Here is a 24,794-nt window from a genome sequence, read left to right as displayed (position 1 = left end):
TTGCGTATGACCATCATATAACCTGATGGTAAGTGTAGATTGTATTATTCACTCTTGTTTTGAAGATATCCAAGTTATAAGACTCAGGAAACACAGACTTGGGAAGTGTATTCCAAACCCTAGCCGTGCGCATGAGAAAAGAAGACGCAAAGCGATTTGTATGAGTCCTAGGGACATCTTTAACTTAGGGATGAAAACCCATCCGATATCTTGCGGTGCGATAGTAAAAAGGCGAAGGTGGTATGACGTCGAATAGGTCTGGCTGGTGGGAGGCTTCGGGCGTGGCTAGTTACCACCCTACCGGCAACACACGTACCGCCAAACGATTTAGCGTTTCGGTACCTACGATGACGTGTAGAAACTGAAAGGGATGTGGATTTTCATCCTCCTCCTACAACAAGTTAGCCCGCTTCCATTTTAGATTGCATCATCACTTACCATGACGTGAGTTGTCGTTTCGTTCCTAGAAGAATTAAATATGCCTGGAGAAAGCAACAATTAATTGTTTTTGATTATATGATGACAATACAATAGACAACGTGGCAATATCCATTACAGTCGGGACGTTTCAGAAATGACAATGTAAATATTTATTAAACCCGAAGTAAACAAATTAACTTTAACTTGGGTAACAACAGGTAAGTCCCCACTAAGTATTCTGGTCGGTGAATAAGTCACCGAAAACCTTGAAATATTTTGTGTACCCACCCTGTAAACCTACAAATTACTTTACTTTACTGTAAGTTCCTCCAGTCACACCGATGCAAACGAAATTTCTTTTGATTTAAAAATGTAACTTTTTTTTTTTATTCTTTACAAGTTAGCCCTTGACAATCTCACCTGATGGTAAGTGATGATGCAGTCTAAGATGGAAGCGGGCTAACTTGTTAGGAGGAGGATGAAAATCCACACACCTTTCGGTTTCTACACGACATCGTACCGGAACGCTAAATCGCTTGGCGGTACGTCTTTGTCGGTAGGGTGGTAACTAGCCACGGCTGAAGCCTCCCACCAGCCAGACCTGAACTAATTAAGAAAATCTCAATCGGCCCAGCCGGGGATCGAACCCAGGACCTCCGTTTTGTAAATCCACCACGCATACCACTGCGCCACGGAGGCCGTCAAAAACTATAAAATCAAAAGGACTCCACAAAGGCATTTTTAATCGGTTAAAAATCTCGATTTTAATGAATGAAACTTACTATATACTACTAATAGTAGTAATTCATTTCTTCAAACATAATAGATTAAATCAAAGTGCGTTTATGAGAAAAACGACCCAATTAATATCATCTAGGTTATTCATAGTATCTCTGAAGTTTTTAGGAAAAATTGGTAGGTATCTACCTACATTTACAGTATAAATATAGAGTAGATACATCTTAGTAAATCAAGTATCGGTTTTATCATCTACATATATTTGAATTGAAATTTAATTATATATAAAATTCGTTTACCACTAGAAGGTCAGGTTATTTGTGTATATTGCATATGTTATAAAGGTCATAGGCTATTTTTGCCTGGAAGAAGGGCTTTTTTTTCGCGCGTATCATCTATGTATGTATGTATGTAATATTCTTTATTACCTTATATCTTCCAAACCGCTGTAAGGATTTACGAATTAAGATATCGTTAGATTTGTCTTAATAACCCAAGTGTTCTTAGATAGATCAAATTGAAAAATCACACCACCCCGACTGTTAGACGCTATAGACTCAAGGTGAAAAAAAAAATCGAATAAAGTGATATGGGTATCAAACTCAAGGGCATATCAAGAGGATTTCAAAATGGTATATCATGGCCATATGGCCATCTATATCTATATCTATACTAATATTATAAAGAGGTAAAGTTTGTAAGTTTGTAAGTTTGTAAGTTTGTAACAATTTTTTGAAATGGGGTAATCTTCGGAACTACTGGTCCGATTTTAAAAAATCTTTCACCAGTAGAATGCTTCGTTATCGGGGAGTGCTATAGGCTATATTTTATATTTCTATCATATATAACTACTGAGATATCGCGGGTTTTCTCTTACAGGTCAGACCGAAAAACTTACTTATTCGCATGCGCTGCCTCAACCATTGCGTATAACTGAAATAAATGTATGGAGGCTTTTTGAACCTTTAAAAGTTCTACAAAAAAGTCCGCGACACCATATATCTATCTTTTATATTTTAGCAGATATAGTACCTTTAGTACTTTAATAATTTATTTAAATTTTAAACTAAGGTTTACGTCATTATTTACACAACTAAACTTAAATCCTTATCAAAATAAATGATTTAATAATCACAAGGATATTATAGAGATAAGATTTGCCCTTTACAGTATGTTAATTAGTTATATGGTTTCGGAGATAATACAAAATTTCTGAATATATGACGCCCCGCGGTTTCAATTACGTGGTTCCCGTTCCCGTATGAATATGAGGACCAAACATAGCCTATGACACTCGCAAATAATGTAGCTTTCTATTGGTAAAAGAATTTTCCAAATCGGTCCAGTAGATCCAGAGATTACCCCCGACAACCACACAAACTATACCTCTTTATAGTATTAGCATAGAAGTCGCTTGGGAAATTATAGTCTTTTGGTCATTGCACCACGCACAAAAGGCTGGACCAATTTTGCTGAGGGAAGGGGTAGGATAGAGGTAGGGTAGGGGTAATTTAGGGAAAGTGTAGGGTAGGGTAGGGTAGGGTACGGATAAGGTAGGGGTAGTGTAGGGTAGGGGCAAGGTAGAGGTAGGGGAAGGATATGGAACGTATAGGGTAGGGGAGGAGTAGGATAGGGGTAGGGTAGGGGTAGGGTACGGGTAGGGTAGGGTTAGGGTAGGGATAAGGTAGGGGTAGGGAAGGGTTAGGGTTAGCGGTAGGGTAGGAGTAAGGTAGGGGTAGGGTAGGGGTAGATTAGGGGTAGATTAGGGGTAGGGTAGGATAGGGTATGGATAGGTTATGGGTATCGTTAGGGTAGGGTAAGGTGGGGGGAGGGAAGGGTTAGCGTAAGCGGTAGGGTAGGAGTAAGGTAGGGGTAGGGTAGGGTAGGGTAGGGTTGGGTAGGTTTACGAGCAGGGTAAGGTAGAGGTAGAGAAGTTTACATAAATTTTTACGCGGACGAAGTCGCGGGCGTCCGCTAGTATTAAATAAACGTACAATTAGGAAAACGTTATTTTTTAATCGCTATACAAAATTTAGGTACAAGCAGGTAAGGTTTTCTATTTTTTTTTAATTACTAACCCCAAATTCTCAGGAACGACGCTACGCGGGTGAAAACGCGGGGCGTTGGCTAGTATTGTCTAGTATATTATTGGCTAGTTTATTTGGCGAATTAAGCTCTTAGATAGGTATATATTTCAGGGCCATTTTGTTGTTGACAAATACTTACTTCCTAAAAAAAACTCATTAAGAATGCTAATACTTGTTTCTTTGTTAGATGGTGGTTACACATACACACACTACTTAATCAATTTTTAAAATTATTTCGCCAATGAAAATCTACATAACTAGCGAGTAACAATTTTTTTAAACGTTTTTATTCATTCTTTGCTCGATCAGCGTTAATGTTCTTCTTTTTCTTTCTTCTGGGCCGTTTCCGCACTTAGCCATGTGATTGGCCGTTGTGCGTGGGTCCCTCGGTGTAGGTTCCCGCTGGATTTATTCCATCCAGCCGAGCTCGTTCCAGAAGCTTAGCAGGCCGCCCAGGTCGCCGATAGCCTCATGGAGTGTCGCTAAGGAGCCAATTTCAATGAAAATCTACATAACTAGCGAGTAATATTGACAATTGACAGCCGCGTGGCGCAGTGGGTAGTGATCCTGCTTTCTGCATCCACGGCCGTGGGTTCGATTCCCACAACTGGAAAATATTTGTGTGATGAGCATTGGTGTTTTCCAGTGTCTGTGTGTATTTATACATTATAAAAAAAAAAAAAAAAAATAAAAAAAAATAATTTTTTTTTTTTATTTTTATTTTTTATTTTATTTTTATTTTTTATGTATTATTATTATTATATAATTTTTATAAACGTTTTTATTCATTCTTTGCTCGATCAGCGTTAATGTTACATTACGGTGTAAACTCTAAGATCTTTCGAAGAATACGCACTTCCTTACCTCCCCGTGTAATGAGATCAATTTGTTTGATCCGTAAATTCGGTGGTCGCAGATTAAATTCGTCGCGGTCATTGGAGACATCAATTTCAGGCGACTTCTGTCCGCCATTTTGTTTTCCCTGTTTCTCTTTTAGCTAATTGGATGACTTGTTTTATGTGACTTGGATGAAGAAATATTTCAGGAAATTGTCTGTAAGTTTGATGAGCAATTGTTTTATTTGAGCACGTCTTTGATACTATAGGAGCATGTATTGGCTATTTATATATGGTATATTTTGAATGAGCAGTGATAGCCCAGTGGATATGACCTCTGCCTCCGATTCCGGAGGGTGTGGGTTTGAATCCGGTTCGGGGCATGCACCTCCAACTTTTCAGTTGTGTGCATTTTAAGAAATTAAATATCACGTGTCTCAATCGGTGAAGGAAAACATTGTGAGGAAACCTGCATATCTGCATCGTGAGAAATTTCTTAATTCTCTGCGTGTGTGAAGTCTGCCAATCCGCATTGGGTCAGCGTGGTGGACTATTGGCCTAATCCCTCGCATTCTGAGAGGAGATTCAAGCACAGCAGTGAGCCGAATATGGGTTGATAATGGAGGATAAGATAAGATAGGATAAGAGGGCTGAATGTGTCTGTTTTCCAATAGCAGGCTATTATGTTGCTTGTAATATTACAGTCTGACCAAAAAATAAACAATAAACTTAGTATCATGTAAAAAATTTCAATTCTCCAATTAACTTCATATTTCTGGCCTAGCTGTACAATCATTATACCTACATACTATTTTTATGAGGTCTTTTTGCTCTCTATAAACGGATCGTGAAATTAAATTTTCCAATTCGTTATCTCGCGCGAATTTGCCATGTTTGTAGAATGGGAATTATCTCGTGCGTAATGTTTCGCTGTCCGCCGTTCTGACTCCGCTCCCGGCTGATAATGATCTATGTTTGTTGTGTCATAGCCGGGCCACGACCCCGGGGACTCTTTGTTATGTCAGTGTTGAATAATAATTAACATTGATTTTTAAGTCTTGACGCGCAAATGCACAATTTTGTATAATGAGCAGACAAACTTTTATCTTATAAAAACGAGAAAATTTATTTAAGTATATGGTTTTATGTTGTGTTTTTCCGTCTACCAAATTCTCAGTAGCGGTAACAGAGTAAGATAAAAGTGGCGTTCAACTCTGGTAGGTCCGCGAAAAGGTTTTTTTTTTTATATCATTGGTTCGTGTTAATTCATTAGCTACCACCGGACCTTACTAGCCCTTATAGGAGACAGGACGAGAGGTCATTTAGTGCTTTTTAAAATAAACTGATAATGGAATTACAATACAACAAACAATTGAGAGCTTGTTTAACAAGGCCCTTAATACAAATATTGAATGCCCGGAATTTTGGAAATACTTGAGACGGTCAAAGACAATATCGAGTTATAGCAATTACTGAACGAAGTTTTAATGGTTTTTAAGATAAGAGTAGGTACGTTGTTCAATAAAGATTGCCGCGACTCATTTTACTTAACAGAATCTCGAAATTAGCTAAAGTTTCGAATATAAATTGTTGGAACAAAGTTTTAGTTATGCTTGACGTGCCCACTTATTTCATCTGAGGCAGATGGTCTTTTGTCTCCGTTAAATTTATGACTTTTATCACAATTTGGTAACGGTTCAAGTATTTTCCTGAGAGTTTACAGTCTGTTCTAGCGTGTTGTTTTCCACGAAACAAGGCATCCTTTTCTTTAAACTAACAGCGCACGCAACGTCGTTCGTGAATTTCAGCGAAGTTTTTTAAAATATCCTCATTAATAAATATTGTTCGAATAATGTTTTTTTGTTTAGTATTAAGATAAAAATAGGATAACTCCCTGACTATAGTATATCAACTTTCAGCTGAAACTACTTTTAGCAAAAGCTTTGACGGCATCCGTAGCGCAGTGGTATGCGCAGTGGATCTACATGACGGTGGTCCTGGATTCGATCCCCGGCTTTTTTTTATTCTTTGCAAGTTAGTCCTTGACTACAATCTCACCTGATGGTAAGTAATCTCCATCTGCCCAGCCGGGGATCGAACCCAGGACCTCCGTTTTGTAATTCCACCGCGCATACCACTGCGCCACGGAGGCCGGCTGGGTCTATTTTGGTTTTTTTAATTGGTCCAGGTCTGACTGGTGGACGGCCGTGACTAGTTACCACCCTACCGACAAAGACGTACCGCCAAGCGATTTAGCGTTCCGGTACGATGTCGTATAGAAACCTAAAGAGGTGTGGATGATAATCCTCCTCCTAACAAGTTAGCCCGCTTCCATCTTAGATTGCATCATGACTTACCATCAGGTGAGATTGTAGTCAAGGGCTAACTTGTAAAGAATTAAAAAATGTCGACAAAGACGGCTTAATTGCGACTTGTAGTTTATTGGAAATTTAAATTTTAAGGGGTTGAAATGGGAGCGGAATTTTGTAAGATTATTGTTTAGATTAATATTTAAATTATTTGTTCGCAGGTCTAAACCCAAAGGAGCTTCGCAACACAAAGACCGGAGTGTTCATCGGCGCTTGTTTCTCTGAATCTGAAAAAACGTGGTTCTACGAAAAAATGCAGGTCAACGGGTTCGGTGTGACTGGGTGAGTGGCTCAATCAGGGGCGTAGTGTGCTTTGGAGGGGTTTTCGCTACGCTTCGAAAACTAACAAAATGTATGGGAATGACAAATCCGATCGATAGATAACTTTATCACGTGACCTGTCTATAGCAAATGTATAGGTACATATACATATTACTATACATTTTTGAATTTTCGAAGCGTTTGCGATCGTAGAAAGAGAATCGACCTGCCATTTGGCTACAGGCCCTGAGTCACCTGCGTCCAGTGAATCCATGCGACTCGCTTGATGCCAGTCCACCTGGTGGGGGGTCGCCCAACACTGCGCTTACTAGTGCGGGATCGGCATTCTTCTAAAGATGTTTTCTAATACCTCTTTATGAATAGTCCATTTAATCTTGCCCTTAAGTTATTGAGGTTTATATTACATCTATTAAGTTAGCAACTTAAAGTTCAGAAGCAGCTCTCGACTCAAAGAGCTTTTAACTTTGAGACATCAACTCTGTAATGAATCGCGCTACAATAAGGAACTTTAATCGCCTTAAAATTTCTCGTTCCCCAGTGTTTTTAACTACTGATATTATTCCTTTGATCTTATATAACGTTGCTTTGACTGAATAATGGAAACACTTAACGACTTCTGTGGCGTAGGTAATGTCCTGTAGAGGTCCTGGGTTTGATCTTCAACAAACTCGAGTCACATTAGGAACACTTTGGCTTACCTACTTACTTATACTAGTTTGTTCGTTAAAAAAACTTGATTATCATGGTTACAATAATTGTCAAACGCTGAAGGAAAAAATTCGTGAGGAAATCTGCATACCTGAGAATTTTCTTAATTCTCACCGTGTGTGTCTACAGTCTGAAAATTCGCATTGGGCCAGCGTGGTGGACTAAAACCTACCACCTCTCTCATTCTGTGAAGTGACATGTGCTCAACAATGAGCCGAATATGGATTGATAATGATGATAAGCCTATAGCAGAAGAAGAGAAGTGGTCGACTTTTTATATAGGTAAATCTCGGTCAGCTCTCAGACCACTATTTGAATGACCTGTTATGGCAAAACCTCCTATGTTGTTCCAAACTGTGAATTGGCTGTTCACCGTTTGAGACACGTGATATTTAATTTCTTAAAATGCAAACAACTGAAAAGTTGGAGGTGCATACCCCAGACCGAATTCGACCCCACACCCTTCATAATCGGAGGCAGAGGTCATATCCACTGGGCTATCACAGCTTATATTGATAATTATATTATATCTCTTACTCTAACTCTGTCCTCAGATGTTCGCGAGCTATGTTAGCCAACCGGATCTCCTACTGGTTAGGCGTGACTGGTCCGTCGTACACCGTGGACTCAGCCTGCTCCAGCTCGCTGTACGCGCTGGAGCACGCCTTCAGGGCCATCCGTGACGGGCACTGCGACTCCGCCATCGTCGGCGGCTCCAACCTTTGTCTGCATCCATACGTGTCTTTGCAATTCTCTAGGTAAGGGAATCGAGACACATATTCTTTACTAGCGGACGCCCGCGACTTCGTCTGCGTGAAACTCGCTAACTACCCATACCCTACCTCCACCCTAAACTTTTTTAAATTAGAAATGAGTGAGAGTGTTATAAACGTAAGAGTAGACAAATATAATCAGAAAGCTCCGAACTGCTAAGCTATCGGGAATTATACGTGTTATTGTGGGTCAACCATAAAAGATATACATATGCTATCATATTTTTTAGATGTATAATTTTAAGAAAAACATTTTCGTCATACATGATTTCTGTGTAGCTTTAACCATTAAGGCTGCACACGCGGCGGAAGCTTAAAAAATTGAGTAACTTTTCCCGTTTTCCCGACATTTTCCTTTATTGCTCTGCTCCTATTGATCGTAGCGTGATGAAAGTATACTATAACCTGCCCAGGAGTATGAAGAATAATTGTACCAAGTTTCGTTAAAATCCGTCAATTAGTTTTTGTTTCTATAAAGAACAGACAGACAGACAGACAATAATTTTACTGATTGCATTTTTGGCATCAGTATCGATCACTAATCACCCCCTAATAGTTAATTTGGAAATATATTTCATGTACAGATGTGACCTCTCTACAGATTTATTATAAGTATAGATTATATAGCCTCTCTCTCTAGTCGGTCCCTCATGACTGAGGATCGTGACCACCTTGGCGAGTCATCGTTTAGTTTACAATGCTCCTCAATCGAGTATGGTCGCTGGCCATTTGGACGGCACTGTAAAAGGTGCGGGCTTCTGCTTCCTTTAGAAGATCCGACCATCGGGTTGGAGATCTACCTCGTGCCACATTTCCCACATTATATAGCCATCGATATATTATTTGATGTACTAGCAGACACTGTTTGAACACTTCTACAAACGGAGAAGATTTAGGAAGAATAATAAGTATCAAAAAAGTAGGAGAAGAGTCAACCTATGTTGGCAAACTGAACCTGAATGAAGGAAACGAAGAGTAAAATTGTTTACGTAATCAGCTATTTACTTATACTGGCAGAAGATTTTGGTCTGCAAATAAGTGCTAGAAGAAAGCTAAAGTGGCAATGGGACATTCTTCGAAGAGCCGATGGACATTGACTACAATCTCACCTGATGGTAAGTGATGATGCAATCTAAGATGGAAGCGGGCTAACTTCAAATCCGGCTTTACGGTTTCTACACGACATCGTACCGGAACGCTAAATCGCTTGGCGGTACGTCATTGTCGGTCGGGTGGTAACTATACACGGCTGAAGCCTACCACCAGCCGGACCTGGACCAATTGAGAAAATCTCATTCGAGCCCAGGACCTCCGTTTTGTAAATCTACGCATACCACTGCGCCAAAGAGGCCGTCAAAAAAAAAAGTGCTGGACTGGCAACCCGCACTAGAGACTAAACTGCCTCTTATCATCATTTTGCTTGCACAATCATTAATAAAAAATCATCAAAAAAAAAAAATCAAAAATCATTTAATTCAAGTAGGCTCAGTTTACAAGCACTTTTGACACGTCAGTTGACTATTTGTAAAGATTCTACCACCGGTTCGGAAGGCAGGTTCTGCTGAGAAGATACCGGCAAGAAACTCAACAGTTGCTCTTTTGAAATGAAAAAGTCATACAGTATTATAATTTACAATTGATAACAATTACAATTACTTATAGTTTTACTTTCTGTGTGAAGGTGGAAGCTGATCCAACGGCTTCCAAGCATCTTTATCATTAAGGAACTCATCAATGTTGTAGTAACCTCGACTATGTAAATGTTTTTTAACACATTGCTTAAAGCTATGCTATATATCATTAAATTCATACAGTCGAAGTAAAACCAAATTAATGATGATTAATCTTACAGGTTAGGGGTGTTGTCGCCTGACGGGAAATGCAAGAGTTTCGACAACAAAGCCAATGGATACGCCCGCTCCGAAGCTATTGTAGTCATCCTCCTACAAAAGGCTAAAGACGCACGACGGTAAGGAAAATATTTTTCACACCATAATGCGTAAACAACGGCTTTCTTTTTGATGATTATTCGCGAGATCTTCATCTCCTAACAGTGGAATTCATAGACGTTGTAAGGGGCACTCCCAGGGGATCATTCAGCCGCTGAGTTTCGAATTTAACCTCTATTCGTTTGAGAATTTGTCACTCAGCGGGTGAATGATGATCCCCTGGGGATGCCCCTACAATGTTTATGAATTCCACTGTAACACACTTAGGTATGTATTATATATTTATATACACAGTGGACTTAATAGACGTTACAGGGGCCTAGGGGACCATTCATCCGCTGAGTGTCAAATTCTCAAACGCATTGAGTTTAAATTCGATACTTAGCGGAAGAACGATCCCGTGGAGCTGCCCCTACAACGTCTATGAATTCAACTGTTAGAGGTTGCAGGGGGTAATTTCTGGATCTACTGAATTGATTTAAATTTTTTTTATCAATAGAAAGTCACATTGTTTGTTTGAGTGTCTTAGGTCAATGAAACAAAATAAAAAAGGTTTTTTTTTTAATATAGTAGATTAACTGGACGTTTTCGTTGTCACAAGTAGATCCGATTAAGTATGAAGAAATAGCATTATTGATATTATCTTAATTATTCAAACATTTAAAAACTATTTTCTGGGACTGAAATGCTTTCGCAAGAGATTGTTTATTGCCATATACTGTAATGTTGTGCTACTACTAGATTATGATCGGCAATCTGGACTATAGCGAATCTGTACAACTGAAGTCCGGATTATCGAGTTTTTCCGAATAAAAGCTAATCTGTATTAATGAATAATAGAGTTTTTACTGTATTTCTAACTGTAAATTTGTCTAGGGTTTACGCACAAGTTCTGCACGCGAAGACCAACTGCGACGGGTACAAGGAGCAGGGTATCACGTACCCAGCCGGGCACATCCAGCAACTGCTGCTGGACGAGTTCTATGAGGAGTGCTCCATCCCGCCCAACACCCTCGAGTTTGTTGAGGCCCATGGAACTGGTGAGTAACTGCGACAGGTACAAGAAACAGGGTATCACGTACCCGGCACATCCAGCAACTGCTATTGGACGAGTTCTACGAGGAGTCCTACATCCCTCCCAACAGCTTCGTGTTTGTTGAGGCCCATGGAACTGGTGAGTAACTGCGACAGGTACAAGGAGCAGGGTATCATATACCGGGTCAAAGTTGATGGAGGTGTAATAGGTTGGAGCCCGCGCCCGTTTATTGAAGATAGTACATTAATGTGGGGCTTAAGGGTAAAGAAGTATAGGATTTGCTGAGAATACTATATACGCTATGATAGACTAACAGTGGACTTCATAGACGTTGCAGGGGCACCCCCAGGGGTCTATTCACCCGCTGAGTGTCAAATTCTCAAACGCATAGAGTTTAAATTTGACACTCATTGGGTGAACGATCCCCTGGGGGCGCCCCCACAATGAATTTCACTGTTAGGGAGAGTTCGGTAAGGAGATAAAGAAGCTTGAATCTTTTACGATCTAATAACTTTTTTAAAGTGCAAACAATATGCGTTAGTATTTGGCGTTACTTTCGATAAAAATATTTCTGATTCTCAGAAAGATGATTAAAAAATAGGTACTCGCCTGCCAAAGACCCGCCTCGAGCGAAAACCAGTACAATTGTTACTCTAAACGAAATAACTCAAAACAATACAAGAAAAGCGCATAAAAATGGAAAACAGCTAATGGATAACACTGGAAAAGAGATAGGAAAACTTAGCCGACGTTTACTTAGAGAGCACTCCGACATAAAATTAAAAAGCTCTTTCATCTCACTATTGTTCACGACACAAAGGGCAGAGATAAATCTCCGTTTAAAGGTTAACGCGCACTGCGTTTTGTTGGTCGACTTTTTTATGTAAAAAACAGGGACAAAATGGTACACAAAATATGTTATTGCTAAATATAAATATATGAGCTTGATAGCCCAGTGGATATGACTTCTGCCTCCGATTTCGGAGGGTGTGGGTTCGAATCCGGTCCGGGGCATGCACCTCCAACTTTCAGTTGTGTGCATTTTAAGAAATTAAATATCACGTGTCTCAATCGGTGAAGGAAAACATCGTGGCGAAACCTGTATACCAGAGAATTTCTTAATTCTCTGCGTGTGTGAAGTCTGCCAATCCGCATTGGGCCAGCGTGGTGGACTATTGGCCTAACCCCTCTCATTCTGAGAGGAGACTCGAGCTCAGCAGTGAGCCGTATATGGGTTGATAACGACGACGACGACGAAATATAAATATTAATAATTAATAACCTTTTTAACATAAAAGTGGAACCGACTTCAAGGACGTATTTCAGTTATTTTTTTTAATTTTTTTTTATTCTTTACAAGTTAGCCCTTGACTACAATCTCACCTGATGGTAAGTGATGATGCAATATAAGATGGAATCGAGCTAACTTGTTAGGAGGAGGATGAAATCTACACCCCTATCGGTTTCTACACTCTTGGCGGTACGTCTTTGTTGGTAGGGTGGTAACTAGCCATGGCCAAAGCCTCCCACCAGCCTGACCTGGACCAATTAAGAAAACCTCAATCAGTCCAGCCGGGGATCGAACCCAGAACCTCCTTGTAAGTCCACTGCGCATACCACTGCGCCATGGAGGCCGTCAAAGTTATTTTGATTTTAGCACAAATATTTCGAAGTTTCGTTTCGTTGACGTTTAAGCATTTGTTTAAAAAGAATCGATATGTAACATGGCCAGACATTACCTACATGCATCCAAATTATTTTGTAATAATACATACATAATTTGCATTCCAATCTGTGAGTAATTGTAGTGGGTTGTTGAATCCATTCGCAAATAAACGCATTAAATTAAATTGAAACTTGTGAATCCGTACATAACAGTGTAGCAGTCTCACAATGGTATGACATGATGATTTTGTAAATGATAATGTTTAAGCTATTTGAAATTCAAATACAACCCGACCCGAGACCGTTGTGGTTGGAGGTCCATGCAAGAGGTCTATGTCTAGTACTGGACGTCCATCGGCTGATAATGATGATGGTGATGATGATGATGATTAACAACCAATTTTCTGCTTACTGTTAACGAGTCTCCTCTCAGAATGAGAGGGGTTAGACTACGCTGGCTTAATGCGGATTGACAGACTTCACACACCTAGACAATCAAGAAAATTCTCAGGTATGCAAGTTTTTTCACGATGTTTTCCTTCACTGTTTGAGGCACATAACTGAAAAGTTGGAGGTGCATGCCTCAGACTTGATTCCAACCTACGACCTCCGAATTGGAAGCAGGGTTCGTATCCACTAGGCTCTCATGCCCCTTTTTCGCTTTTATCCATATCTAGTGGCGTAGTACCAGTATTACTAGGTCACCAAGGGCGCTGGTGCAAATGAATACGCCCCACTACCATTTAAACTGGTTAGGTTATAACAAGTAAAAATATTCTTCAGCTCTTTTTCGTTATCGAATTTTTTTAAGTTCAGTTGGATCGCGATTTTCTGGTAAGGATTAGAGCCTCCTGAGCCTCAGGGCCCCTGGGCATTGGACCGCCTAGCCCCTGGGTAGCTACGCCTTATCACATTGCCTAAGCCTTCAAATTCGAAGCCATAAAGTAAATTTGACAATGCCCGTTCAGCTTTAAGAAGATAAAAAAATACAGATAACATCAGTGTCTAATAAAAAGTTGGCATGTAAATAATTTTGCTGGTTCGTATCGAGTGCGCTCTGAAATTGCTCCTCTCAAAGGCCAGTGGATTTCTTACGGTTTTTAATTAAAATGATCGGATGCAAGCACTGTGAAACTGCGGTTTGGAATACCTTTTAGTACAGTATTAAAAACATTTTAACCTATTTCTGAAATGTTTTCTATCAAAAACTAAATTAATCTTCTAGTCTTCTACTCGTAATCTAAATTTATATTAAAATCAGCTTGATGTACAAAGGCAGGCAATTAGTTTATAGTTATTAGACGCCCGCTAAGAACTGATTTTGCGTTAGGGCCGGATTAGGGAGGTCCAAAGGCGGACCAAGTCGCAGGCGTTCGCTATTTTATTTATATCACGAGCAAACAGCCGTGGCTTCGTTCATCGGAATCCGATTTTATAGATAACTTTTACTTATTTTGAAATAAGTAAAAGTTATCTACTGATATTGAAATATTTTAATTTCTAAATAAAACAATATTTTAACTTTATTTCTTTCACTGTAATTATAGGTAAATGAAAATATGTTTGATTTAAATCCTGGGAGTTTGAGGAGCATGGGATTAAATCAATATGTACTTCAACAAAAGTTTTATTTTTGAAAAATTTAAATTGCGTTTGTTCAGTGCAAAGGCTTTAGATATTTATGTAATCTTTTATCGTTTACTTGCTTTTCCACAATATTGTTACTCACGTAAAAACATTTATCTAAAAAATCATATAATTTTTACTGAATTGAAACAAAATATTACAGGAGTAGGTACTCCAAAAATAAACTATAGACCAATTTTTGTTAGCAAAAAATATATTGGTTGTACAATATAGTCCCACTTCAGACAATTTTATTGTGATGTTGGATCAATACGCTGGGTCGAGTATCACGTTTTATAGCAATGTGAATAAGTACTTGACCAGTTATTATCAATGGATCATCCTATCCCACACATCTGTTAGTGGGGTTTACAAGGGGCAATACTGGGGACATTTTCACAAATGATTTACAATGAAATACTTTATGTTCATGTAACAATGGTAAGGGACTTGACAAGTATTACGCAAAAAATGTGAATGATGTCGACATTTGAAAATATAGATGAAATATTATTATGTCTTCACGTCAGAATGAAAAATTGTTTGATTAATGATCTGAATGACCTATATAAAACCATATTAAGAGTTACTAGCTTCTTTCATTCTAATTGTTATTACTTCCATAGAGTTTAAGAAAATAAACTTTATCGATCGTTTTTTATCTGTATATGGTTTGATAAGATTTTAATGTTGTTGTAAATAATAAATTTCTTAATTGCTACTTAATCACGTAAACGATTTATCCTTTACGTCACTTGTTCACCAGTCGAGACTTGTGAAACATGCTAAAAATTCGTTACTATACAGGGAGTATATGGAAAATTTAGCGTTTAGCTGGTGGGAGGCTTCGGCCGTGGCTAGTTACCACCCTAACGCCAAGTGATTTAGCGTTCCGGTACGATGTTGTGTAGAAACCGAAAGGAGTGTGTATTTCATCCTACTTCTAATAAGTTAGCCCGCTTACATCTTAGATTGCATCATCACTTACCATCAGGAAAGATTGTAGTCAAGGGCTAACTTGAAGAGAATAAAAAAAAATTAAAAGACGTACTGAAAGATGGAACCCTACATTCAGAGCAATATTTATATTACAAATTGTTGAGTCAGAGTTTTGAAAGTTACTGATTTTTAGGAAATTTTCTGTTACAGTTGTTTTAGTGTAAAAACCGAGGCTCTGTTTTAGTAGTTTTATTTTTGATTATAAAAACTGCAATTTGCTGCTTGCATGTCCAAATTCCGAACGAAACTGCATGCAATTTGTCACCGAGGTAGATTTTTAATTTAATTTAGAGAGTAGATTTTTATTTTGTGTGATTTTTATCGCTATATTCCCACATAAATGGGATCTAGGCTGGTGAAACCGTAGGGCATGGCAGGGCAGGATGAAATAATTTATTTTGATAAGGATTAGTAAAGCTCTCATGCTGAGTAAAATAAATGCGTTTAAATGTAGTCCAAAAAAAAATCAAAATTCTTAAATAAAAAAATGATTGTTGTGCCTCACTCGACATAGATAGGTGTAGTGTGTCGCGGACTTTTTTGTAGATATTTATAAGATCTATAATTAATTAGAACATTTTAATTATGGTTCTATCTTTTATAGTTTAGGCAGCGTACGCAAAATAAGTAACTTTTCTGGTTGATTTTTTACACCTTGTGTCCGAAAACCCCAGATATCTTAGGGAATCCTATTTTTTCCAAAATAAAATTTAACCTATGTTACTTGTGGATAATGTAGCTTTTGAGTGGTGAAAGAATTTTTAAAATCGGTCCAGTAGTTTTTGAGACTATTCATTACAAACAAACAAACATACAAACAAAGGTTTCCTCTTTATAGTATTAGTATAAGTATAGAAGTATAGATTACAAACATTTTTGGCTTAAAAATCAAGAACAATGTTGAAATATACAATAAATATTTATTTCTTTCTTAGGTACACGGGTTGGAGATCCTGAGGAACTCAAGGCTATAGATAAAGTATTTTGTACGGGGCGCTCTGAACCACTTATGATTGGATCAATCAAGTCTAACTTAGGTCACAGTGAACCGGCCTCTGGACTGTGTTCTGTAGCCAAAGTAAGTCATATTTTAATAATTTATAGAACCTTAAACAATGTTCTTATAAATTGGAATTTTATGATAAAATATCGAATACCCGAGAAAAATAGTTTATAAATATGAATGCCTAGAATATATTATGTTATCTAGATAAAGGGATATAGAATAAGGTGGCCAACGAATTTCATTCATTCTTGGTACTTATCTCTAACCTAATAAGTGAAAGGACTTGAAAAATATTTTGTAGAAAATTCTCAATAGTAACTTGCCGGCCTAGGATGTGCACCATGTTAATTGTTTATGTCCGTCTTATACATCGCGATCTTTTTCATCCCTGAAAATCAGAAAGAGAAAGCGATATTTTCGAGTTCACCGCTGTTGGTTACAAAATATTTTTATTTCGTCACGAGAAATGTCGTTGGCACACGATAGGAGGTGATAAGAACTAAGAACTGCAGAGGGTGATTAATTAACACTGATGATGGTGATCATTAAAAAAACCTCCGATTTGAAATATTTTTCAGCTGGCCAATTCACTAACTTTGAGGTATGTTAGTGAACATATAAGAAATTTACCAATTATTATTAGCAATTCTTAAGTTATGTCATGTGATTCGTATTCACTATTTATTCAATACTATACTAATAGCATTAACAACTGAGTCTTAGGGCCATAAATCATTTCTCTATATCTATCTCGCTTGCACTTATGGGTCTTATGGAGCCGTCTAGTGAAGGGTGTAACAATGAAAGACATATTATCGATAAGTAAAGTTTATTATCGTATCTTGTTCACAAAATTAAAAAAATTAACAATATTTGATTTAATATAATACATATTTCATATTATATAATTATTAACTAAATAAAATTAATCTTCATCTGAGTCTTCATCATCAGAATCTTCGTCTTCTGCCAAATTTATTATATATTAGTATCCATAGTGCGCAACGAGTAACACATGAATGTATTTATTTAATTGCAGTAAACACATTTATAGCAAAAAAAATACGCAATGCAATTACATTAGAAACCGACCAATCAGAATCGTCCAAATCATTATTGACTCATCATTAGCACGTGCGCAGGTAGTCGTTTATCGATAATTAGGGTGCGCAGGTAGGCGCGCTGCACATTCCTATCTTTTTTGACTTTTATGACCGGACGACTCAGATGATAATGCGCATACTATAACTGCACGAAAGTGAGATTACAGGTAAAAAATGTCACCCGGTGCCTACTGACAACCCTTCGTGGATATCAAAGAGTAGGTAATAGGTATGACATTGATCAGTTGACATTGTGATTGTTGTTAACAATGGCTTTACGCAGCGCCGGCCCGAAGTAAATTTTAAAATGGAGCGAGATCCAATTAAGGCGCCTCTCCTGTTTGTTCCTAATAATATGTAGATACCTATACAGAATTATGAGTGTAAAGTAAGAATGGAACGCGAAGATCTCGAATCTGGGGTGACCAATTGAAAATCAGGCGCAGTACCTTTTACGGTTGAGTAGGATTATCATTTAGGCGCTCTCTAGGATTTGGCGCCTGGAGCGACTGCTCCTTTCGCAGTATAGACGGGCCTTGGCTTTACGGAATACGGAAAATGTGGTAGTTATTAATGATTTGATGTTTATTTGAATAGAGATCAAATTAGTGAATTGGCCCGCTGAGTAAATTATTTCCTGTGATTTTTCACAGAGTTGGGTTTATTAATTTAATTTACATATTTTATTTTATTTTAGCTCTGCATAGCGTACACAACTGGATACATTCCTCCTAATCTGAACTACTCTACGCCGAGAGATGGCGTGCCCGCTCTAGCTGAAGGGAAAATGACCGTTATAACTGACAAGACACCATGGAACCGCGGCATGTCTGGGATAAACAGCTTCGGGTTCGGAGGTGCTAACGCCCACACTTTGCTCAAGAACTTTGCGAGGGAAAAGGTTTGTACAGTAATTTACATTAAGTCAAGGATCTGGGGCCTGTAGACATGTGGCACATCGATTTTCTTTCTACAAACCCTAACGCATCGAAAACTAACAAAATGTCTGATGATACCTGTCGATAGTGTATGTCATTCCCATGTGCCACATGGCTAAAGACGGTTGCAAGCTTTAATTAAAATTTCAGGACAGAAGTGAATAAGCATCTTATAGGCAAACGCTCTCACTTAGACCGCATTACTGGATCCTAGTCTATTCCAGCGACATGCGGCTAATTTTGAGTAAAAACTTCTCTTTATAATATTGTATCATCATTATCAATCCATATTCGGCTCAATGTTGAGCTCGAGTCTCCTCTGAGAATGAGAGGGGTTAGGCCAATAGTCCACCACGCTGATTAAGAAAATTCTCTGGTATGCAGGTTTCCTCACGATGTTTTTCCTTCACCGTTCGAGACACGTGATATTTTTTTTTTATATTGTGTAGGAAATAGTATATGACCTAGTTTTGTAAATAAATTGAAAAAATATTTTTTTTTGGAATTTTCAGCAATTTATATCTCGCAATCGAATCTATTGATTTTTACGAATTTGACAGCGATTGGTGCAATTTTGAAATACACACCCTAATGACGGACAAATACCATCATGAGTTTCGATGAAAACGATGAAACGATGAAACGATGAAAACTCAGTTTTCGTCACTTTCTAACTTTGATGTCATCAGTCTATCACTAGATAGACTGATGATATCAAAGCACTCGTAGTACCTACTAGCGGGAAGTTCAAATACCCTACTTGGATATTTAAGTCAACTATATTTTCTGTATTAGGTAAACAACGGCTTACCATCCGATGATCTTCCACGTCTAGTCTGTGCATCAGGTCGCACAGAATCAGCAGTAGCGAGGATCCTCAATGAGCTGGAGTCTAAGCCGGTGGATGCTGAGCTCATCCGACTGCTGCATGCCATACATAATGAGGACATCACTGGACACGTCGTCAGAGGGTATTCTTTGTTAGGCAAGTATTGTGGCCAAACAACTTTGAGAAGTCGTAATTTCTCAGTGGTGAAAGAAGGTGGACTATCATCTAGAGGTTGTGATTCGATCCCATCATTCATTCATGATAGAAATCATGCCCTCATGGAATGGAATGGTGGCAAAATACTGGCTGCAGTATTATTGCCATCATTGTTAAGTTTTCTTTCTCTTTGATGTAGTTTCGAATGAGATGTTTTTTGAATTTTCAGGTTCAGTTCGGTTGCTAGGTCAAATAAAATTGCTCTTTTCTAAATTGGCTCAGGTCTAGTCTGTTATTAAGTCGAGACCTTACCAGCAAGACATAAATTTGATTGGGTTTGAATAAAATGCCTATATGCTAAACTCTAGACAAATATGCCTTTTATCTAGATCTTTTCAGCCTTTCTTGGGTCTATAGCCCGACTTTGTTTTAAGGTCTTTTCATTTTCTGATTCTTAATAAAAAGTAACCAGTACTATACTGTTCCTTTATCACCAACAGAGTCCACACCAACTAAAGGCGTATCCTTAGCGCGTGACATTCAATACTTCTCCGGCGTGCGTCGCCCGGTTTGGTTCGTGTACTCTGGCATGGGCTCGCAATGGGCCGGCATGGCCACGCAACTCATGAGGATCCCCATCTTTGCTGCTGCTATTGAGAAGTAAGTTAATACATATTCCTGTCAACAAACAGCAGTCTTTAAATTAAGAATTAATCTTTAAGGCATGCCCTATAAGTGGACTGACAAATCGGTCCCTTCTAAAGTTGGAAACTTGGTTCTAATTAAGGACATTTTGTGTACCTGCCTTGTTAACCAGTGGGAGCCTCTACAAATAATCAAACTTAATATTTCATTAGTTCTGGTAAATTAAGCTTACTTGAAACAAGTGAATTTTGAATTTGAACATGACTGCTTGTGCCAAATTCAAAGTCAAAGTCAATAATTACTCCACCGTTAAAGGACGGACTTTAATCTTTAAGACGTCTTGTGATTTTTTGTTAGGGGGTGAAACTGGCTCTAAACACTGTATTATTGTATGAATTTGTTGTAGCAATTCTTTTATTAAATTGTTTCAATTCTTACCAGGTGTCACAAAGCTCTTGAACCAAAAGGCATCAATCTAACCAGAATCATCACAGAACCTGATCCAAAGATTTACGATAACATCCTGAACTCTTTCATCGGCATCGCTGCTGTTCAGATCGGTCTTACCGACATCATGAAGGCTCTTGCTATTGAGCCGGATTATATAATTGGTAAGTAACATAAAGTAGTTTTAAATTATATCAAATATGCACCAATTTCGTTAATACTTTTAAACTTAACAATAAGGTTGAATAGCAAATACGAAAATTGGTAAATAAGTCCATATCTGATAACTCGTTTAGACTCTTGATAAGTTAGTAGGTTAGAGTTCTTAGATAATTAACATAATCTGATGTTATATTTCGAAGGACGTTTCTTGAAAGAATTGTTGTAAATAAGTTCACATAGTTTAAGGAGCTGATAAACTTGGGTGTAAAGGTACAAGGATCACAGTCACAGTCAGCTAAGAACTGTGGTGTAGAGAATTTCCTACATAAGGCTTACTCAGATAAAAGAGATGATGATGATGGTAATGATGACGATGATCATGATATAAATAACAATAAATAATAACCAATTTTAAACTTAGAGAAAGATATAGACAAAGAAGACATAACTGTGATGAACAAAAAAGAAATTAACCTTTTGTATACTTTAGGCCACAGTGTAGGTGAACTGGGTTGTGCATACGCTGATGGATGCTTTACCGCTGAAGAGATGATCTTGTCTGCGTACAGTCGCGGACTTGCATCTATTGAGACGCCCTTCGTCAAGGGCTCCATGGCAGCTGTCGGACTTGGCTATAGCGAAGTGAGTACAAAGTAATGCACCGTAAAATCTGCAGATACTAAAAATCAATGAATTAATGATAAAGACTCATGGAAGCTATAGTTTTACTCTTTCTGTACACAATAGATGTAAAATAAAACCCGAAATATTGAAAGTTATAAATTGTAATATAATTATATCAAAATAATTTTTGAATTGTAGCTTTTTTCTAAGTTGAATTTGCTGTTATTTTAGAAGTACTTCTTTAAAAGCCTAAATAAACTAATTTGTTTTGATTTGGTAATACAATAGAATAAAATCTTCAACGCGACCTTTTATTACCAAAATCATTCTACCATTAGAATTTAATAAAACTGCTAATTTGACGATCAATGAAATGAGGAATATATACAATTTTGTAGAAATACTCACAAAATAAAATTTATTTCATATTTAGGTAAAAACAATAGTTCCACCTGAAATCGAAGTGGCCTGTCACAATGGTCCGGACTCCAGCACCATATCCGGTCCAGCTGACATCATGAAGACCTTCGTTGCCAAGCTCGTTGCTCAAGGTGTCTTCGCTAAGGAAGTGCCGTGCTCCAATATTGCCTACCATTCGCGATATATTGCAGAGGCTGGTAAGTACCTTTATCTATAACTCGACTATGGACTTAGTCAGCGCAAAATTTAGTCTTTTTTTTCTTTGTTTGAATTTCTGTAGCTAGTTTTATTCAAAGTGAACGATGTTGATATATAACTATCACTAACTACTAACTTTAGGAGTAACATTTTAAATTATTTATTAGTACTAACCTGCTGTTTACAATCCTTATGGAAACATTTATGGTACAAGCCCTAGTAGAAGCAGTACTAACACTGAATTGATTTTGATGCACAGCTCAAGTTACTGTTTCAAATATGCATAGATAGATCAGTTATTATTTATCAGTTTACATAAATGGTTTTTATCACGCATCATGCAAAGACGCCTCTTCATTTGTATTTCAGAAGTTTTCAAAATGTTTTTTTTTTAAATTGTACCTTTCAATTTAGGTCCGACGCTCCTGAAATATTTAAGACAAGTGATCAAAGACCCCAAGCCTCGTTCAGAACGGTGGCTCTCCACTTCTGTTCCTCAAGCGTTGTGGAAGGATCCAAAGGCAGAACTTTCATCTGCTGAATACCACACTAATAATCTATTGGTACGTATATAGTAACTGTTACTAATTTGAATGAGCTGTTTTCTAATTTTTTTCGTAGCTAATTATTTTATACTAATCATACTAATTGATTTTATAATAACTAGTTACTGTAACTTATATTGCAAATCAACATAAGTTACAATTGTAAAAATTTCTATTAAAATTTTTGAAGTGGTTTTTGATGCTTCAACTACTTTACTTTTGATTTTCAATTGTTCAGGTGGTTGAAGCATCAGACACTACAATAGTGCTTACTTAGGCATTGTGGTGTATGGCACAATTTTTAAATAAATGTTTTTTCTTTCTTTCTATTCTGATAAGAACTTCTGTTAATAATTCGACATTTCGATTCTTGATATCCATTTCGGTGGCAATTACTTTGTTGAAGATTACAACCACGATAAAATGTAGCGTTTTGAAATTTATATATTTTCATAAGATATCGACATGTTTTACTGTGGTTATATTCTTGGAGAAGATTATTAAATCAATTATTTTTATGCTTTTAACAGAGTTCAGTGCTGTTTGAAGAAACAGCTCGCCTTATCCCAGCAAATGCAATTACCATAGAGATTGCTCCTCATGGTTTACTCCAAGCTATCCTTCGGCGATCGTTGAAGAAGGATGTCACAAACATCCCGCTTACAGAAAGGAGACATCAAGATAACGTTCAATTTCTACTCACGGCTTTGGGAAAGTAAGTAATCTAACTCATAGTTATCAACCCTATTGTCCCGTTTGAGAATATTTCATCACCTAAAGCGACCATTTATTTCTTCATTTTTCATAATTCATTTAAAAATATTTTCTATGAATATCATCCAATTTAATGTACCTAGAGCTAAGTGTAAATAAAATCTTCCAGTTCAATTTTGATTTAAGGTCTCATGTGTTTCTTTTTTGTCATTTTGAGCAATGTGATGAGTAGCCTTTTACGTAATAATGAACTCTTGCCTGAAATGATGATCATGATAATGATATCTTTTCTAATGTCTTATCTTTAAATCTCCCTTACAAATTTTGTATTAGCCGTGATAGCCCAGTGGATATGAACTCTGCCTCCGATTCCAGAGGGTGTGGGTTCGAATCCGGTCCCAGGCATGCACCTCCAACTTTTCAGTTGAGTGCATTTTAAGAAATTAAATATCACGTGTTTCAATCGGTGAAGGAAAACATCGTGAGGAAACCTGCATACCAGAGAATTATCTTAATTCTCTGCGTGTGTGAAGTCTGTCAATCCGCATTCGGCCAGCGTGGTGGACTACTGGCCTAACCCCCTCTCATTCTGAGAGGAGACTCGAGCTCAGCAGTGAGCCGAATATGGGTTGATAACGACGATTTTTTTTTGTTTTAGCATTTTTTCTTTTACAGACTTTACGAGGCTGGTTTGAATCCCCACCTGGCGAATATCTACCCTCACATACAGTTCCCCGTGTCACAGGGGACTCCTATGATATCACACCTTGTGGAATGGGAGCACAGTGAAGATTGGTAAGCATATTTTGTACTGACGTACGCTCCGGAATCCATTATTTTGAAGTTTTATTCTTTACAAATCCTGTCGGAAACATTGACTTCTTTGTGAAAATAAGTAGCATATGAAATGCTCCAAGATGCATTTTATCACTATATTAAATTTCACCTAAATCGGTTCAGTGGTTTAGCCGTGAAAAGGTAACAAACCGACAGACTTACGGTAGCATTTATAATATTAGTATGGATATTATAGACTTTGAGATGTCCGTAATCCACTGAGTACTTCAATACGTAATTTATAATTATTGTTTTTAAAGGCTTATTGGGTACAGATTGGTCTCCACTTTTTAGACCATCTCTACTTCTTGTTTTTCCACAAAACCTATTCCTAAATATTACCATCACTTCGACGTCGTTCCCTAAATAGCCAAAAAATATAAAAACATCGGCACGGAAAAAGGGAGGCTTACAGTGAAAGCAGGTGGTTTTATTAAAATGCGTAAAATATTATCTTAATTTATTATGCAATCATAGTCTAAGAGTATTCCACTTTTTTATACGTTTAATACTTTTTTAGTAATATTTTATACGGCAATCATAACCACAATTAAGTCTATAGGGTTAGGACACAAATAAAAAAAAATATTTTGACGGCCTCCGTGGCGCAGTGGTGTGCGCGGTGGATTTACAAGACGGAGGTCCTGGGTTCGATCCTCAGCTGGGCCGATTGAGGTTTTCT

General features: G+C 37.7%; 1 protein-coding gene across 1 annotated transcript in view; it reads left to right on the top strand.

Moving 5' to 3' along the window:
* The window catches only part of LOC112046001 (fatty acid synthase), a 55,304-nt gene that overhangs the window by 7,637 nt on the left and 22,873 nt on the right, over nt 1-24,794 (top strand). The window contains 14 exon segments of the mRNA XM_052883006.1: nt 6,612-6,732; nt 7,995-8,198; nt 10,066-10,182; nt 11,039-11,202; nt 16,424-16,566; nt 18,295-18,498; nt 19,331-19,529; nt 20,021-20,180; nt 20,607-20,776; nt 21,265-21,416; nt 21,832-22,015; nt 22,431-22,579; nt 23,092-23,276; nt 23,951-24,070. Of these exon segments, the coding sequence (XP_052738966.1) occupies nt 6,612-6,732; nt 7,995-8,198; nt 10,066-10,182; nt 11,039-11,202; nt 16,424-16,566; nt 18,295-18,498; nt 19,331-19,529; nt 20,021-20,180; nt 20,607-20,776; nt 21,265-21,416; nt 21,832-22,015; nt 22,431-22,579; nt 23,092-23,276; nt 23,951-24,070 (2,272 nt within the window).

The sequence above is a fragment of the Bicyclus anynana genome, chromosome 8 (assembly GCF_947172395.1).
Source record: "Bicyclus anynana chromosome 8, ilBicAnyn1.1, whole genome shotgun sequence".
NCBI classification, from domain to species: Eukaryota; Metazoa; Arthropoda; class Insecta; order Lepidoptera; family Nymphalidae; genus Bicyclus; species Bicyclus anynana.
This window is presented reverse-complemented; position numbering and strand designations above follow the sequence as displayed.